At 40.9% G+C, this 20149-nt stretch overlaps 1 protein-coding gene across 1 annotated transcript in view; it reads left to right on the forward strand.

Annotated features, from left to right (window-relative positions):
• The window catches only part of adam12 (ADAM metallopeptidase domain 12), a 317400-nt gene that overhangs the window by 203551 nt on the left and 93700 nt on the right, over positions 1-20149 (forward strand). Inside the window, 3 exon segments of the mRNA NM_001040014.1 lie at positions 428-597; positions 7629-7713; positions 16922-17070. Coding sequence (NP_001035103.1) covers positions 428-597; positions 7629-7713; positions 16922-17070 — 404 coding nt within the window.

A 20149-nucleotide genomic window follows, 5' to 3' on the forward strand; every position in this document is an offset into this window, starting at 1 on the left:
TTCTGCCCCAATAAGGGGTAATTATATCTTAGTTGGGATCAAGTACAGGTACTGTTTTATTATTACAGAGAAAAGGGAATCATTTAACCATTAAATAAACCCAATAGGGCTGTTCTGCCCCCAATAAGGGGTAATTATATCTTAGTTGGGATCAAGTACAGGTACTGTTTTATTATTACAGAGAAGAGGGAATCATTTTTAAAAATGTAAAGTATTATTATTATTAAAATGGAGTCTATGGGAGATGGTCTTCCCATAATTTGGAACTTTCTGGATAATGGGTTTCCGGATAAGGGGTCTAATACCTTTAAAATGTATTTGTACATTAATGGAAAGTTTCATGTTGCTTAATGACATATATAGGGCGTATGGCGAGAATTTTTTATTTTCCATTTACATATTTTTAACTCCCTTTTTTTTATTATAGTTTTTTAGGCCATTGAATATACGAGTGGCTCTGGTTGGAGTAGAGATATGGAGTGATTCAGACAAATGTTCCATAACCCAAGATCCTTTCACCACTCTCCAAGAGTTCCTAGATTGGAGGAAACTGAAGTTATTACCTCAGAAACCCCATGACAACGCACAGCTTGTCAGGTCTGCAAATCATCAATTACTTTATCTGAGAAGGAAATGTGATAAACCAAGTTGACTGTGTTATCTGCCATGGTGAAAAGCCACAGGAAGAAGGGAATGGTGTTTGAGTCATACCTTACAAAATAGGTTTATTTATCAAACTATTCCTCTGACGAGTTGGGAAAGTTCCGGTAATTATTTGAAGCTCTTACTGAGTTGTGTAGGAAGATCCAGACACATTCTCTGATCTATTGTGTATGCAAAGCAAATGATTTTTCTCATGCTGGGACAATAGACAAGATGAACATCTTTCAGTCTTTACTAACAAAAAAATAATGCTGCCTCCATTTAAGCTGTAATTGAGTGCAGGTAAGCTAATTAGTAATTAAATCATGACATGTGGTTCCCAAAAATGTAGGGCTACTCCCACCTAGGGGCGCTCAGAGCAGTGGGTGGGTGGCCAAGCCCGAAAGCCAAATACAGAGAGTTTTTGGAAAGAATTCCTTTTGTGCAGCTCTAGATACTCCTCAAAGACCGGTTAAATTCAAAATATTTGGGGCAAAAGCATATTCTCTGTCCTAGATATTCTTAAATCAGTAGCTAAAGCAGCACAGTTGTCCTATTGGACTGGTACATGATATACTGGTTATGAGCCAAGGGTACCTTGACCAAAAGTTAGACCTTAAAGTTGAGCTTGAGTCAAAAGAGTATGGAAACCACCAATCGATATTACAGAATATTAGCTGGTTTATGTGATAGAACCAGTTGTAACATTAATAAATATATGTGTACTATTTGACCTATTAAGTTTTGATGATGGATGATGCCATTTTTCTGCCACTGCACCGAACTCCAAGGACGTAATATTGCTAATAATCCAGAAGAATGCCTTGTGGCTAGTATTGCATACACGTCTAAACAACTTCAAGGCAAACTAAAACCCATTGAATAGTTTTCTTTTGAAAGGGAGATTCCAAAATATTTTTTATATATTGTTTTGTCTAACATATTTGTCAGACTGAAATATTAATGATGCTCTTCTTTTTTCTCAAATTATTCTATGGACTTCTTACTGTCTCTCCTTGCATGCTGATCTTGCCTAGCTGTTATTATCTCTAATTGTGTGACCACAGCTTTCCTAATGATATTTAATAGCACTCCTTATACTATCCCCTTACAAGTAGTGTTACAGGTTCTGGTCTGTCACTCCAAAAGGCAATGTATGGTGTAACCAGCTGAATGGTGCCATAAAGGTTTCTCGGCCCAAAATAATCATGTTAGTGTCATCAAAAGAGTGTCCCTTTTCCTTGAGATATAGGTAGACTGCTGAGTCTTGTCCTGAAGGGTTTGCCCTACTATGTTGGGCCATCCTCTTACAAAGAGGTTGTTTTGTCCCCCCAGTGCCTAAGTCTGGTCTATGCTGTCCAGTGTAGTGAAGTCATGTACTTTGAAAGATTAACACCTGCATCAATGAGAATCATGGTACCATAGTGACTGGATCACACTTTCGTTCACCTGTCAGTTTCAGTCACTGATTAAGTTCAATGGAACCACTGTGATTGGATGTCTGTGACTGTACTACCCTCAGGGGTTTAAATACCGGGGAATTCCCTACCAGTCATTTCAACTGAAGAAGCCACTTGGACGAGTGGTGAAACATTTTCAAGAAAAGTCCAGTTGTTTTAGACTTAATTCTACTAGATACTGTATATCATTACCTGGATGAATGAGAATCTTCATAGACACCTAACGAGAGTATGGGAGGGATGTTGATCCCTATATCCAACTGGGAAGAAATAGAACTGATTGTGTTGCAGCAGTGTCCCTCACCACAACTGGCAACCCAAAGTCCAGCTTTATGGCACCAGACAAGGCCCCTTCCCCAACGTAGGCTAGCTAGATGTACAGAGCTCCCTTACCTATACCTGTATAATTAAGCAAACAAAATGTTACTTTCTGACACATTTTGAAAACTGTGAATGTTACACCTAGTGATGAGCGAATCTGTCCCGTTTAGCTTTCCGAAAAATTAGTGAATCTTTGAAAAGAGTCGCAAAAAGAAAGTGAAAGTTTTTTTTGTCAAGTCATAAAAAAATGACGTGCACTACTTTTTTTTTGACATGCAGAATTATTTTTCCATGCCCGACAATTGTTTGACGCACTGCGCATATTTCCGCAGCGAAATTTGTCACCTGTTTTGCAAAAAACTCCACCAATGGCAAAAGATGGAAATTTGCCGCAAATCCATGCCTGGTGAATTATTTTGCCCATCAACTGGAGGTTTAGACAGGGGCGCTTCTGCCATTAGGCGAGTTGAGAAACTCGCCTCAGGCGGCAGAAGCGCCCCAGTTACCAGGGGCGGCAAAAAGCCGCTCCTGGTAACTTTAAGAGCCAAATTTCCGGTTTTTAAACCGGAAATTCGGCTCTTCTAGTGCAGAGAGCGCAATAGCGCTCTCTGCACTAGCGATCTCACCGCCCCCGGACCCGCTCCTGTGCTCAGAAGGTAAGCGCTGGGGAGCGGGGGGGGGGGCGGCATCCAGGAGCAGCCTCAGGCGGCGATATGTCCAGAATCGCCCCTGGGTTTAGAGATCCCCTAACTGAGGATAAAGCTATACGTGGCCCTATAACAGAGGCCTAAAATGTATTTCAAGGCTCAAGGATACACCTTATTGCTGTTACATAAATGGGAAGCCATTTTACAGAAATGTAATTTTCACCCTCATTTCTCTGATATCAACAGTCTTCAGCTGTGCAAGGCCAATGGCATTGCAAGGAATAAAAGTAAGGATTCTGTCTTCTATTCTACACCATTCTGTTGTAGTAAAGCTACAACTTCCAGCAACAAGTCACTTGCTGTAGTATGCTGTACGTTGGAGTGCCTCAGGCTGCGTATATAAGTGGGTTAATTATGAAATATTTCCTGTGCATTTAAAGGTTTGAAGATGATAAGAAGTCATTTACATGGATGATACTGCAACATATATATTGCAGCTTGCTAGATTAGCAGAGTATTCTGAGTGTAGAGCAATTTTACCTCTAGGCAGCGCGGTGGGGAAATATCCATCCCTATGTGCCTATTTTTAGTGATTTGAAGTCCATAGAACAAACTCGTCTGCCATCAGTCTTGCAGAGCAACTAAATTGACATATTCCTTATGATCTAACAACATCTCATATTTGAGTTAGTTGGCAGCAACCTTGGCTTCGTTGCCCGAGGACATGCTATCTAGATTGCCAACCCTTTTCCCAGTAGATCACAAGTCAATTACATTCTCAAATCCACCCTCACAAGGAGAAAAAAGCTCTGACAGGGCAGTTAGGCACATGCAAGTTTAATGAGTCGGTGTTCTCCAACCAATCCATATGGCTTAGACTTGTTTTCAGTAGAACACATAACCATTTATGATCTGTATTGATTGCCTGCATAATATATTTAGTTATATGAATTATAGCCTTTAAATATGGACAGTGTCAGGTTGCAGAATAAGCAGTATAAAAGAAGTGTCCAATCGAAGGCCATAAAGTGCTCTACAGATGCTCTAATGTACCTTCTGTTGCCGTATAACTTGCTTCTTTCAGCAGTTGCTCAGGGTACAAATGCAATTCTATATTAAGAAAAACCAATGCTACTTATCAAACAGCATCTATTAAAGGGGAACTAGTGTGAAAACAAAAATTTAACATAAGCTTTATCTAATTGAAATAAGAAATGTATAAATACAGTATAATCAATTGAAAATTCTGTACTGTTTATGTAATCAAGTCACTTTTCTTTGTCCTCCTTTTAACAATCTGTCTCTCAGTAGTTGGAGTCAGAATTTGACTGACAGTTAGGCAGCACCGTCTCAGGGCTCGCAGCCTCCCTTTGGCACCCAAGTCAATGTCATAATAGCGCTCTTTGCACTAGAAAAGTCAAAAATCTGATCTAAAAATCTAATCCAGGAGAGGCTTTTTACCTGCCCCTGGTAACTTCCGGGGAGCTGCCTCCTTAGGGCAAGTTTTTTAACTCACCTCAAAGCAGTAGCACCCCTGCAGTTAAGTCTTTGGGTCGGTTGCCTAGAAGATGCAGTGTAGCTAACTCCTTCAACATAACTGACTGACAGAAATCCTGTCCCTCTACATCCCGGAGCTGGAGTTGGTTGTTTGAGTTAGCTCTAGTACATCTGCTAGTAAAGGTAGCCTCCTAAAAGATATAATGGCCCCAACTGTCAATCAAAATCTGACGCTGACTTCTACACGAAGAGGAAATAAAGAGAGAGAGAGATTGCTGAGAGGGTAGTAGTGACTAGTAACATGATTATTTTAAGAAAGGTAAAATTTCATTTTAGCAATAGTTCCCCTTTAGGACCGTGACACACGGGGAGATTAGTTGCACCGTGACTAATCTCCCTGCAATGCCAACCCACCGGCTTGAATGCAAATCGCCCATGGTATGGCACACGCGGCGCCGTGATTTGCCAAAGTCACCGAAGTTGCCTTGCCTTGTTATTGCAGAATACAATGGTGGTCAGTTAGCTTTCTTTATCTTTATGGCAATGGAGATGTCTTTGATGATCCAACAACCCCTATTTTTTTATATTATCAGTGGTAGGTACTCATTGTATAGTAAGCAACCCAAAGTCTGCATTTACTGCTACCTCTTATCATTAGGGTTGGCACTTATCCTGCCCGGGAACTCCAGGCAGGGAAGCGGGACATGACATCACAGGGGCGGGGTTATGACGTGTCAATCGGCGATGGGCAAAGCGTCTCATCAGTCTTAAAGAATCCTGCCCGGTCTTCCAAATTGGGAAGACCAGGCAGTTAGTTTTGACCAAGACAGCCCTTCCGAAAACCAGGTCCTTGTCAAAACTGGACAGGTGGCAACCCTACCGATCATTCACACGAAGCAAAACATTTTCCACTCATAGGATTAGTAGAATTCAATGGCTGATTTTTCTGGGTTTTAATCCTTTCTCATAGGAAATTTGCAATAACCCTGAAGTCCATTGACCTTAATCTTTGCATCAAAGGGGTCGTTCACTTTTGAGTTAACATTTAGTATAATGAACAGAGTAATATTCTATGATAATTTGCAATTGCTCTTGATTTTTATTATTTGTGGGGTTTTTTTTTTAATTATTTCACTTTTTGTTCAGCAACTCTCCAGTTTGGATTCAGCAATTATCTGGTAACTAGGGTTCTAATTTCTTTAGCAACCAGAAAGTGATTTGAATGAGAGACAAGAATATGTAATAAAAAGTAACAATAAAATTGTAGCCTCGCAGAGCAATAGCTTTTTGGTTGCTGGGGTCAGTGACCCTCATTTGAAGGCTGGAAAGAGTCAGAAGAAGAAGAAGGCATTTCATTAAAAAACTATAAAGAATAAGTAATCAAGACCAACTGAAAAGTTTCTTAGAATTTGCCTAACATACTTACATACTAAAAGTTATCTTAAAGGAGAAGGAAAGGCTAGTAAAGAGTTAATCTCAAGCTGCAGGCATACCTTCAGTTCTCTCAATAGTGCCCTTAAGTCTCCCCATTTTTCTCCTGTTCAGATGATCAGAAACCTCATAGGAAAAAAATACGCTGAGCTCTGTAAAGAAAGTTCCCATAATGCCTCGCTCCTGCACCAAGACCAAGACCGGTGTACATGCTCTGTTAGTAAGACTATGAGGAAGCTTCCTGCTGATTGGCTCAGATCACAAATCTGGGGGAGGGAGTTCTTAGCATTCTTGAGGGAGGGGGGAGCAGGAGAGGGGAGAGAGGAGAGAGCTGCGTGTCTCTAGCACAGGAAAACAAAGAGAAAACAAATCCTGTTTCTTTTGACAGTGCAGCATTACTGTGAGTGCTTATGGCTGTATTTACATAGACCTTTCTGATAAAGCTTACTTAGTTTTTTACCTTTCCTTGTCCTTTACGGCTAATATCCCATGGAGCAAGTTAGTCACCCGCCATAGATCTCTGCTACCAGAGGCGACTAACCGCTCTGAAATGACTTTCCACCCACAACACTAGGGGGCTGATTTACTAAGACAAGAATTCGAATCCGAATTGGAAAAATTCCGACTGGTAAATGAACTTTTTGCGACTTTTTCGTATTTTTTGCGATTTTTTCGTTGCCTTTACGATTTGCGCGAAAAAACGCGAGTTTTTCGTAGCCATTCCGAAAGTTGCGCAAAATCTGGCAATTTTTTCGTAGCGTTAAAACTTGCGCGAAAAGTCACGCCTTTTTCATAGAATTAAAACTTAAAAGGCGCAACGTTTTGCGCAAGTTTTAGCGCTACGAAAAAATCGCAACTTTTCGCGCAAGTTTTAACGCTACGAAAAAATCGACAGATTTTGCGCAACTTTCGGAATGGCTAGGAAAAACTCGCGTTTTTTCGTGCAAATCGTATTGGTAACGAAAAAGTCGCGTCAATTTTACGAAAAAAACGCAAAATAACGATCATTACGAAAAAACCGCAATCGGACGCATTCGGCCCGTTTGTGGGTTAGTAAATGTGCCCCTAGGAGTGGAAAGGCCTTTGCATCACTTTTGTTTCCCAAAGTCGTGCAAAAAGAAGTCGTGAAACTTTGCATGACTTCCGAAAGCCAAAGAGATGCGTCGGCCTTTGCACTGGCGACTACTATTTCCTTTAGTAACTTTTCAATGGAGAATCAGTGGTGCTGCCACACCTATAACTGTGCATCTACCTGCCAAGGGCCCAAGTCACACTGCCTGTCCATTTATCTTGCCACTAGGTACAGATACAGGTAGTGGACCAGTGTACTGAGCTCTGCCGAATATTCTGGTAGCTGTGCTTTCCCATTCCTCTGTGCGCCGGCGTCTACACTCCAGCAGTTCCATAACTACTATGACAAATATTCACATGCAGAAAATGACAGTAGTGTCCTAATGGGAATCGGAGAAAATGAGATGTCTTTCCGTTTCAGGAGCTTCAGTGTGAATAATGAAACATTTTCTCTGCAGCGGAGCCCGCAGTGGATTGCATTGTTCACATGTGATGATGCGAAAAAGAAAGTCGTATTAAATCTAGCGTTCACGCCATCTGTTTTTTTGTTCTTTTTCAGCGGGGTGTATTTCCAAGGGACGACTATCGGCATGGCTCCCATAATGAGCATGTGCACTGCAGATAAGTCTGGAGGAATCGTTATGGTACGTAGCCATCATGTTTTAAACATTCAAATGCAAGGATAACCAAGCTGGGCTGTTGCTGAACTACAGCAGCGTGAAGGCTGCAACTGGGGCCATTGGGGGTGCAGGGGCCCTGAGGCAGAATGCACACCCCAGGCCAACCCTGCCAGAAAATCCCCTGCCATAGACAATACTGAGAATTACCTCTGCTAAAACACACGTAGAGACAATTATCAGTAAATGATCAGCATTGTCTATTTTAGTAGCCAGCTGCTGCTATTAGCTCCGTGTGTCGTCCCTCCTAAGGGTGAAGACACACTGAGCTACTAATAGCAGCTACTTGTCACAGCTACTAAACCCTAGATACCCTGCCATACACAATACTGAGAATTGCCTCTGCTAAAACACATGTAAAGACAATTATCAGTAAATGATCAGAATTGTCTATTTTAGTAGCCACAAGTAACTGGTACTAGTAGCTCCGTGTGTCTTCCCTCCTAAAAGTAAATGTGGATGCATTTGATAGTTTGGCCCCCAGGCTGCCCCATAATCACTAATGGCACCCAAAGGGGAAATCACAGTGTCCACATGTCCTAGTGTCCCATAAAGGATTCAGACAAATGTCATCTATTATTAGTGACCATAAAACAAGCAACCCATTTTATAGGACCTATAAGGTGTTTGTAAAGAATCAAGCCAATTAATATATATTTGCAGGCATGGCGAAGTTAAATTCTTTGTATTTTGGTGCAGAAAGACATCTTTAGCTATTTTAGATTCATCAGAATTTGTCCTTCCCAAAAATATGTGGTTTTCTGGGGGTCTTTGTACAGTTAGGGGGCCTTACCACCAGGCCAGGACTGGGATTCAAAATAGGGCCTGGCCTTTCACGTACAGAGAGGCCCAAACAGCACCCCACCAACCAAAACTGGCCTCTAAGCCAGAAATTCACAAATCTGCTCCTTTCTTGAGGCCACTGGGAGTAACATCCAAGGGGTTGTGAGCAACATGTTGCTTCCCACTCACTGGTTGGGGACCACTGGTCTATGGCATCTTACAGCGGCCCCTCTGGCATTTGCCAGAATCCACAGATTTCCAGTCTGGGCCTGCTGCAACCTGTTGTGTAAGATTTTACACACACACCAAAAAAAATATAATTAATTAATTAATAATAATGATAGAGCCATGTAGGCTTCCCCTCCACCTAACTTTCCCATAATTTAGACAAATAAGGAGCACTGGTGGCCCAGTGTATATAATTCTTAATGCCTACCCTATGGCAGTCAGTAGGGACAGTAATCCAGGCTGCCATCAGGAAGTTTGGGGCTCCGTACAAGTTATTTATATAGGGCCCCCCATGAACACAAGTTCGCAGTACAAAATATTTTTTGTGTGCAATATAACCAGGTGGTTAATCTATAATAAGCAGTTCATTGATTTAATGTGTCAATTAAAAGTAAGTGGCTCTGTGCCACTTGGTTCAGCCTTCCTTCCCTTCAGAATCAGGTTATGCTCTGTCTATTGACACATGAGAACCCAGGAGCTACCGACCCCTCCTGACCCAGTGAAGCTTACAATCTATGGTTCCAATCACATCCAGACACACTATGGTCAGTTTTAGCAGGAGCAGATCTGTATGTTTTTAGAGTGTGGGGGGTGGAAACCGGAGAGACACAGAGTGAACATATTGACAAAAGGAATTCTGGGAATGAATTCAAAACAAGCTCCAAGAAAATCCCATTTACATGGGTTTATCCTATAGGCTAATGCTTACCCACTGGGTTTAAAGCAGAAGCCAGGATAATAGCTGATCAGATTCCCAACTACAGACCGGTTTCGCCCTTCTTGGGGCTCATCGGTGTAGTGCAGGGTTTTCTGATCAGCTTAGGTAGAGTCACCGTGTGGTTTCACAAACAAATCTTGTTTGGATTTCATTCCCAGAATTCCTTTTGTTAATTTGTATCTGTATGAAGCAGTCTCCTCAACCCTAATGAATTGTAGAGTGAACATAAAAACTGTCTCCATAGAGTGCCCTAGTTGCAATAAAGCTTAGATGCTAACCACCGAGCCACCATGCCATTATTTATTTCTGATTAGGGGTGAGCAGACTTTTCCACCTTGTGCAGTGGAGCAATATCATTAGGATTTCTTCATGCTGTTTGTTCCACTGCAAAAAAAAGTGTTTTTGTGTGCAGGTATGATTCTTTAATAGGCCACTTAATAAGATATAATTCTGTTGTTCTGTTGGTTAAGTATTTATGTTGGGGTTATAGTTCATTTAAGTTAACATGGCAGACGTAGCTGGGGAATAGAGATGTAGCGAACTGTTCGCCGGAGAACTAATTCGCACGAAAATCGGGTGTTCGCAAGTTCGCAAGTTCGCAAGTTCGCGAACTTTTAGCGATGTTCGCAATTTTGGGTTCGCCTTAGCTGGAGCCAAATTTTGACCTCTCACCCCAGAGCCAGCAGATACATGGCAGCCAATCAGGCAGCTCTCCCTCCTGGACCACCCCCGGACCACTCCCTTCCATATATAAACCGAAGCCCAGCAGCCATTTTACATTCTGCCTGTGTGTGCTTGATGAGTTAGCATAGGGAGAGAAGCTGTGCAGGGGTTTGAGGGACAGTTTAGGTAGCTTTGCTGACTAGTAATCTACTTTCTACTGCTCTGTATGTAGCTGCTGTGGGCAGCTGTCCTGCTGATCTCATCTGCTGTAACCCAATAGTCCTTGTAAGGACTGCTTTTATTTTCTGATTACTGATTACAACAAAGTATTTTTCAGAGAAATTTTTGCCCTTGATCCCCCTCCTGCATGCCACTGTCCAGGTCGTGGCGCCCTTTAAACAACTTTAAAATCAGTTTTCTGGCCATAAATGGCTTTTCTAGGTTTCAAAGTTCGCCTTCTCATTGAAGTCTATGGGGTTCGCAAAGTTGGCAAAAGTTCGCACTTTTTGGCAGAAGTTCGCAAACGGATTCGCAAACTTTTTTTGTGAGGTTCACTACATCCCTACTGGGGAAGGAAATTACTACACAGAACATAGCACCCACTGTATACTTTGGCCCCTGCACTTGTTGGGTCTGCTTTATTGTAGTTATGGCAAAAAAAACACAAACCAGTCATCAACCAATCACACAAATCACAACAAATATGACTTACTTGGGAAATAATATAATATAAAGATGGTTTTGCCCTTGATTTTCTTTGCCTTAGAAAATCTGTTCAGCTGAGTTATAACAGAATTTGGACCTCTGGATCTTGAATAGGGGGTTAAAAGTAACCAACAGATTTATATTATTATTAGTTTATATTATGTTAAGTGACCTATTAAAGAATCTCGCCAAACTGGAATATCTTTATCAGTAAATATTGGCCTTTTACATCCTTTCCCTTGAGCCGCCATTTTGTAATGGGCTGTGTGCTGCCTTAGAGATCAGCTGACAGGAAATAATGCAGCTCTAACTGTAACAGGAAGTAGTGTGGGAACTCTGCCCATTAATTGGCTGATGGGGCCTAGCATGCATGTGTGCCTTGGCTTGTTTGTGTGCAGTGTGAATCCTATGATCCCAGGGGGTGGCCCTTAATTCTTAAAATGGCAATTTTCTATTACGGATTACCCAATAGCACATACTACTACAAAAGTATATTTTTATGAAAATGGTTTATTTAGATGAAGCAGGGTTTTACATATGAGCTTGTTTATGCAATATATTTTTATAGAGACCTACAATGTTTAAGGTATAGTTTTCCTTTAATGTCAAGTTGCTGTCTATGCTTTAATTAAAGTAACTAAAGACTAAATGCGACTTACCAACAGTGTATATTTCCCCTTTAATACTTATGTCAATGTCAGTCTGTGAAAAAAAACAGCCCTCATAAATTATTCTGATTGGAACGTTTAATCACTGATCATAAATTAAGTAGCAGCAATTTTTAATTGCCCAATGAAAATGAGACCTAAGCAGTAAATAGAGAAGCGCAAACGGACTTGTTCTCATAATGACTCCGATAATTGTTTTCTTAGTGCCGAGCCTTTCAGCGCTGATGCCTGCAAATGCTCGTCATGAATGTTTTATTGTGGAACTGATTAAAAGCTCTGGTGACTCCTTGAAGTCTAAAGGGGGTCTAATGTTTAAACGTTTCTCCAGTTCTTATACTGTATTGGGTTAAATGTGCCAGAGTTCTGATCTATAGCAGAGTCATTGTGAGAGTGCCCTGTAGCTTTGCTTGTTTTGGGGGCTTATTCATGCCAATGCCTCTTGAAAATGTCAACTCGGTAGTAACCTCTTCTGGTTATTCAGGGAAGCCAATAGGTGTTCTTTCCAAATCTAAATCGTATTCATCATCAACGTGGGCACCCCTTCTAATCATTGTAACTGATTATTCAAGAGACAGCTGATGCTACACAATGACGCTAGAATGACTTTTTTGACAATTATTATTTCTACTTTGTTGCAACAGCTTTGGGAAGGCCCCATTCTGCTTCTGGGATGATAATAACCCCATGTACAAAGTAAAGTTCCTACAGAATGGGTTTTAAGAATAATGGCAGTGAAGGAACATGATGGGCCCGAAAAGAGCCCTGAGCTCGACCCCACTGAACACCTTTGGGATAAACTGTAATCCCACTAGTGAGCCAGGCCTGATGCCCAACATCAGTACCCAACCCCCTACATAGGAATGGAAGCAAATGCCATTATCAATGATAATCAACCAGCATCTAGTAGAAAGCCTTCCAAAAATAGTAAAGGGTAAACACTTTCAATAAGAGAAAAAGAACAAAAGATTAATTATACAGGCTGGTGTATCGATAAGCAAATGTACATTTCCCCTAAACCTTACCCTAACTGTACATTAGAGAACATCCCCCCTCCCACTTAACCTCTGGGCCCCACAGTTTGGAAACCACTGCTCTGGGGACACCTCTCTCATCATTATTTTCCATCATGACCGCCTTCCCTAGGGATGAAATCTATGAAATGCTTTTATATGGTTTCTGAAACTATATACAAATAAATAACATGTCTCCGATGCCTGATTTTGTTCAGGAATTTGAGTTGGAAAAAAATAACATGATTCTGAGTATCCATATGTTGTCTGTTGGTTTGTGTTCTTGATTATTTTAAATTCCACACATACCGTGTGAGGTACAATTACTGAGCTTCAAAGGATAAAGAGAATTTTTATTTTTTGTTAAAAATAAGGAACATGTTACATTTCCTACTGATAGAAGAGTTGTGAGGCAGCATAATGGTTAGCATTGCTACCTGTAGACAGTGCTCTAGCTGGAATCAAACCTAGGATCTCAGGAGTTTGTCCATCCTCCCTGTGTCTGAGTGGTTTTCCTTCGGGTTTCCTTCCACACTCCAAAAACATCTAGGAAGGTTAACTGGATTCTGATAAAGCTGACCATAGCATTATAGGGACCTTAGATTGTAAGCTTCACTGGCAGAGATTGATGTATAATCTTTGTAAAGCAGAATATGTCTTAGCTTTATCAATATAACATTATATTACAGGTATCGGACCCCTTATCTGGAAACCCATTATCCAGAAAGTTCCGAATTACAGAAAGGCCATCTCCCATAGACTCCATTTTAATTAAATAATTCACATTTTTAAAAATGGTTTCCTTTTTCTCTGTAATAATAAAACAGTACCTGTACTTGATCCCAACTAAGATATAATTACCCCTTATTGGGGGCAGAACAGCCCTATTGGGTTTATTTAATGGTTAAATGATTCCCTTTTCTCTGTAATAATAAAACAGTACCTGTACTTGATCCCAACTAAGATATAAATAATCCTTATTGGGGGCAAAACAATCCTATTGGATTTATTTACAGTTTAAATAACTCTTTAAGTAGACTTAAGTAGTAGATTCAAATTACGGAAAAACCTCTTATCCGGAATACCCCAGGTCCCGAGCATTCTGGATAAAGGATCCCATACCTGTATTAAGCTGGCCATACACGCACCGATAATATCGTACAAAACCTCGTTTCGTACGATATTCGGTGCGTGTATGGCAAGTCGGCGAGTCGACCGATATCGCCATAGAAGGCACCTGAGCAAAATCTGCCGTCAGAGCTGAATAGGCAGAAGGAGGTAGAAATCCTATTGTTTCTATCTCCTTATCTGCCGTTTCAGCCCTGAAGGTTAGTGGCGGGCCTGACGATCGCAGATCGCCACGTGTGTGGCCACCTTTACTGTGATTTTAGGGCTGGGCAAGATATTTTATATTGCGTACACCATGAGTATTCTGTGCATCCAACACAGAGTATTCCCCAAGTCATATGACAACAATTACTCCACCGTCGTTTCAAGCACAAAAGGTTCATTTCCTGTTCTCTGACTTCCGATAGGGAACAGATTTAGTTTCCCCTGATCCAAGCAACCTTTTCACCTCTTATAGTTTTAAAAAATATTGCAAACTGATATCTCTGTGAAACGTGCCATGTTTGTGTTACATCAATCACATAAATGGACTTAGCGGAATATTTGAAACCTTCCTTTAATAACGAAACCCCACTGGGATGCAAAACAATTAAAGCATGTTTATATAGGGCAAAGGGGTTTATTATTGCGGCCGGCGTATGGAGAAAGCTGTATTTTTATAGCTTTATTGACATGATCATGGATGGGAGGAAAAGGAGCACCATACGAGCCATATTAAACTGTACGTCTCACAATGGTGATCAAATCATTATCACAGCTTATTTAACCCTTTCACTAAAATAATTGCTTTCACTTTGGGTGACCTAAAAGGTTAATTTATTTCACCCGCTCTGCCCCCAAATGGATTACACAACAGCATCCATCACGCTCCGATAATCACCTTCTGTTTATTGGGGCAGAAAGGTCCATATGTGCCTTCAACATTGTCTTTTTGTCGGTGAAATAAAGTAGATATTTTCTAGGAAAGTCATCAAAACCTCTATTCCGCCACACACACACAGAAATATAAGATTGCTTTGTGTCGATTTCTAGAAATTGTTGGTGATGTTATGATAGACCGGCAGAGCCGCCTCACTCAGGAAGGAAGTGTCAACGGAGCCATCAGCAACTTCATAACAATGTCATAACGGGGCAGGTTCAAAGCTCTTAGGCTTCAATGCTTAATCTTTTAATCACATAGTAGAGAATCCTAGCAAAGGGGGTAATGTGCTTCAGGAGGCTGGAGCGTCTTTCTGACAACTACATTAAAAAAACATAATTACACGGAACCAGTAGCAGTCATTGCAAATACAGCTGTCGAGCTGAGTTCTCAAGGAGAGAGTAACTGCCAGAGTTTTGATGTCTCTTTAATGCTCACCGTCTGGCACCCAGGAGACTGGCAGGCCATTAAACAATTAGCTTTTGTTGTGTTTAAAATAAAAAAACAACATCTAGGCGAGTGCTGCTCAAAATAGCTGACCCCCTCGCCCCTCCGTCAGGCATTAACATGAGATATTCCAGTCCATGAATGTAATGATTCTGCGATAATAAGCATGTATGAATGAAGTGCCAACCTGTTCCTTAGTGCTGTGCCAGGGAGACTGACGCTGCAAAGCAAACGGCAACAACAGAAATTAACAAACAATAGGAAAAAGAGATAAAGTCGGCTTTTTCAGGCAGTTTAAAATGTCATTTGCAAGGCTGAATTAACATGATGCCATTTATTATATATTAGCATTCTTAAATCAGCTGATAAATATTCATGTGCACTAAAAAGACAATTTCGCTGTTTTGTTAAATTAGTGTCGAACAGATTAATAAACATGAAATAATATTTTGTAATGGGATACATGCCATATATGTCATTTTACCTCCTTCCAGGCACAGGATTATATTGTACTCTTACAGTGCTGACATGTTTCACAGAGCTTTACAGACACTATATATCATTCAGTCCCTGTCCCCATAGAGCTTACAATCTAAGGTCCCTATCACATTCACTGTGGTCAATTTTATTAGGGGCCTGTTAACGTGCCTCTATGTTTTTGGAGTCTAGGAGGAAACCCCTGCCAGGATTTAAATGATGCAGAACTGTTTTGCAGCTGGGTTTCAGCATATAAAAATGGTACAGGTATCGGACCCCTTATCCGGAAACCCGTTATCCAGAAAGCTCCGAATTACGGAATGCCCGTCTCCCATAGACTCCATTTTAATCAAATAATTCAGAATTTTAAAACTGATTTCCTTTTTCTATGTAGAAATAAAACAAAACCTTGTAATTGATTCCAACTAAGATATAATTAATCCTTATTGGATGCAAAACAATCCTATTGGGTTTAATTAATGTTGTATTGATTTTTTAGTAGACTTAAGGTATTGAGATCCAAATTACGGAATGACCCCTTATCCGGAATACCCTTGGTCCCGAGCATTCTGGATAATGGGTCCTATACCTGTATTTATTCATACTTTTGAAGGAACAGGTTGCAGTGATAGGGATATTAGGGCTTTCTGTGTTGGGTAGGGCTCATACAGCCACAGTTCCCCCTTAATAGACCACCTGGAATGGTGCTGTAACAGGTTGGAAAAAGAAAATGTTAAGGAGGAACGTAATCAGATGCTTCTGTTTGCTTCTGTATCTCCTCTACCTGTCTTGTATGAACCAGTGAATGGGCTGCAGGGCTCAGATAAGGGGTCTCAAGCAGAGCTGGAATCATATGAGTTGGACAAAGTAGACAGACTCATACAGAAGCTGAAAAGGGACTATAATGTTTTTTAGGGTTAAGGTGGCCACACCCGTGGCGATCTGACGCTCTTTCGTGCGACCATCGGCCGCACGAAAGATCGTCAGATCCGCCACTAACCTTCAGGGCTGAAACAGGCAGATAAGGAGGTAGAAACAATAGGATTTCTACCTCCTTCTGCCGATTCAGCGCTGAAGGCAGATTTGGTCAGGCATCTTCTATGGCGCCCGATCAAAATCTTTTAACCCGCCCGATCGGCGAGTCGACCGATATCAGCAGCCTCCTGCGATATCGGTCGACTCGCCGACTTGCCATACACGCACTGCATATCGTACGAAACGAGGTTTCATACGATATTATCGGTGCGTGTATGGCCAGCTTTAGAGTTAGAATGTTTTTTAGGTTGACATCAATCGTTTAGCTGCTCTCATTCGCTATACATTGTTTTCAAGCATAACACATATGCATTGTATTAGTAATGTTAAAGTAAACTAACAGAAAGATTCATGTCCAGCAGCCTGTTACTTATTTATTTTTTTTATCAAAAAGGACCATTCCGGTAATCCTCTTGGGGCTGCCGTGACGCTTGCGCATGAACTTGGGCACAACTTTGGCATGAATCATGACACATTGGAAAGAGGGTGCAATTGCAGAGGATCGGCTGACAATGGGGGCTGCATAATGACTCCATCTACTGCGTAAGTACAAATAGGCACATTATTTAAATATGTTTTTATTAGATAAACTGGAAGTTTTGTTGTCCAGTTATACTTCTAGCAATGAAAGGAAGCTGCAGATTGACAAGGAAAGAAATGGATTGAATATGAAGCTTTGTATTGGATGAGGTTTCCCTATCAAAGATGCCCCAAGTGTTTAACATGTGGCCACCCACAGCTATTTATGTAGCTTGTGCACCAGTAACCAGAGTTCCCGGGGGCATCATGGCACTGCTGTGCAACAATCTAGGTGAATAAATAGTTGTGGATAACAGGTATCCATCCATCTTTTTTGAATGGTTGGAACAGTGTTCTGATTGGAAGCTAAGTGAAAGCACAACCATTGTCAGTACTTGGGCTCATTTTAGAAAACATTGGGCAAATTTGCACTGGGTTAATATACAATATAACTAGCTATGCTGAGCTATCTAGAAGTAAAGCAATGAAAAGGTAGTGCACGTTTGTCCAGTGTTGGTAAATGAACTGAAGCTATATATCCTCTTTCACCTTCAGTGTCACTTTGTATACCTACCTGAAAACTAATGGTTATGTCATCCACTGGCCTGTCAAAATATAAAAAATATCTTGTATGGTAAACAGAGGAGGTGACACTCTTAGGCCTTTTCTATATAACATTCTGCAGTGCCTCTTCACTTAAGGGCAGCTATGGTATCTTCTAACTTTCTATTATTATTATTATCCTTTGTATTGAAGATCTAATCATTGCTCAGTCCAATCACATGCAACCAAACAACTAGGGTGCATTTGGATCCAGTCCAGTATAAGTTTATTTTGGCCTGCGAGCTTCCATAAATGTTCAAGGGGCATAATAGCATGACTGTTGTAAGCAATTCAATGCAATTTTCTTTGATTCTAAACCAATCTGAGTATTTAGATGCAAATTACGAGACTCTCCAAGTCCACTGATCATCTCAATAGCTATACCACACCAGAGAAGGCTTAAAGCATAAACATGACCCCCAAAAACCCCAGTTCCTTTAGCAACTGGTTGGAGTGGAAGCCTGTTGATCTGCAGTTCTTAAAGTTTACAAACTGGACATGCCTAATGTATAATGACTACATGGGACATGATCAGCCATCTGAGTAAAATGTCTCTCTCTGTGTATATTCTATATACTAAAAAGAACTAACAGTTGTAAACGTGGCCATACACGTTAAGATCCGCTCTCTTGGCGAGGCTGTCAAGCGAGTGGATCTTCTCCCAATATCCCCATCTTGATATTGGGTGAACTTAGGCTAATTTGGCCAGAATAGGTGCAGTCGGTTCGGGGACCGCATCAACGAGCCGATGCAGTCCCCGATCCGACTAAATTTTTTAACCTCCCTGATCGATATCTGCCCAATTTTAGGCCAGATGTTGTTTGTGCCCCTACACGGGCCGATAAGCTGCAGAATCGGTCTAAGGGGCCGATATCGGCAGCTACTATTGGCCTGTGTATGGCCACCTTAAGTCATATCATTGCAATCTGGACATACAAGATCAATACAATCAAGCTTTGTCATAGAATACATTTGAATGGAAAATGTGTGATAGAGATATCTTTCAATGGAAGACATAGTGGGACATAATGAGCCATCTGAGTCTAATGTCTTTCTGTATACTGAATATATCTAACAGTTGTATGGTATTTATATCTCTATTTTATCTACACTTTCCATCCAAGGGGACCTTTTGATGCTTGGGGAGGACAGGACCAGAGCAAAAACATTCTTTGCTCTACTCTAAAACCTGCAGTCAGTTTGGAAAGATGTTTGAGTAGATCTATGACTCCCAGCATGCCCTGCAGGCTTAGCAATGATGGGATCGTGGGATTTGTAGGATAAATCTGCCTACTGAAGTTTAAGTGCTGCTACTGGCCATAAATTCTTCGTGCCAGAAAGTCCGCAGGTGCACACGGTTCCATAATCTTAGCAGCCCCACAAAAATAACTTTTAAGATAACATTTTGCTTTAGCTTCTTCTCAGTCTGGGGAAAAAAGTTCTAGTAAATCAATAGTATTATGGTTAAAAGCACAGCTATCCCCTACCTGTCAGATTGGCTGTAATTTTGAAGTATACCCATCTATTTTCTGTTTGATGGGAACGAGATAACACATTTCCCTACAAATCATGCCTGCCATTTCCAATAAGCACAGATTCAGAAAACAGAGAATAATGTGTAAGAGGGAAAATCATCGCTGCTCGCTATAAAGTAAGTCATAGAGGGAAAAGGTTTGAAAGCAAAGAGAAGAGTAGAAAAGATAATGTTTAAGAGCCACGGGTTCCTTGCACTTTGCTGCTGCGGAGAGATGAAGTGAAAAGAGAAAACAAGAAGTTCTGCACAGGCTCATTATGATGGCGGGGACTCTCCTACTGAGAGGTCAGACTCATAGCAACCTAGTCCCTCCCTGATGAATTCCTTGTGCTTCACGCATGGTGGCAGCTTCTGCTACTCTAAAAACATGGAGATTCTTGTTACTTAAAAACAGGAATATTTACAGGCAAATATAACTTCAGGAAAGATGTTTCAAATAAGTAAGAACCTGAATAAGCAAGTTGGTTAATTAAAGGAACTATGGCATGTGTGCCAGAACAATATGTCAAAGCATATAGCTCTATATACATTTATCTAAATGTAATGTAAAGGTGGGTACAACCATCTTACCCATACACCTACATTAAATGTGTTCCATCTGCATATACAAATCCATCAAACAGAGGACATTTTGACAATATGACTTCAGTATGTCAACAAAGATTCACTTTATTGCTTAGTTAATCTCTTGACCCATGGTTTTTCAGACTTTTTGGGTTTGAGTTAGTTCCATTTAGAATATACGACAATATGAGCATGTTCTAGTAGTTATTCTGCTGTAGTTCCAGGCAGTGTCGGACTGGCCCACGGGGATACCAGGAAAACTCCCGGTGGGCCCAGGTGTCAGTGGGCCCTCCTGCCTCTAACCATTTGGCCTAATTTATGGTCATTCCCCATCTCTCTATAGGAACCTAGAGACTAACTCTAACAAAAATTAGAATATAGTATGTTAAGATAAAAGACTAG

Source organism: Xenopus tropicalis, chromosome 7 (assembly GCF_000004195.4).
Source record: "Xenopus tropicalis strain Nigerian chromosome 7, UCB_Xtro_10.0, whole genome shotgun sequence".
NCBI classification, from domain to species: Eukaryota; Metazoa; Chordata; class Amphibia; order Anura; family Pipidae; genus Xenopus; species Xenopus tropicalis.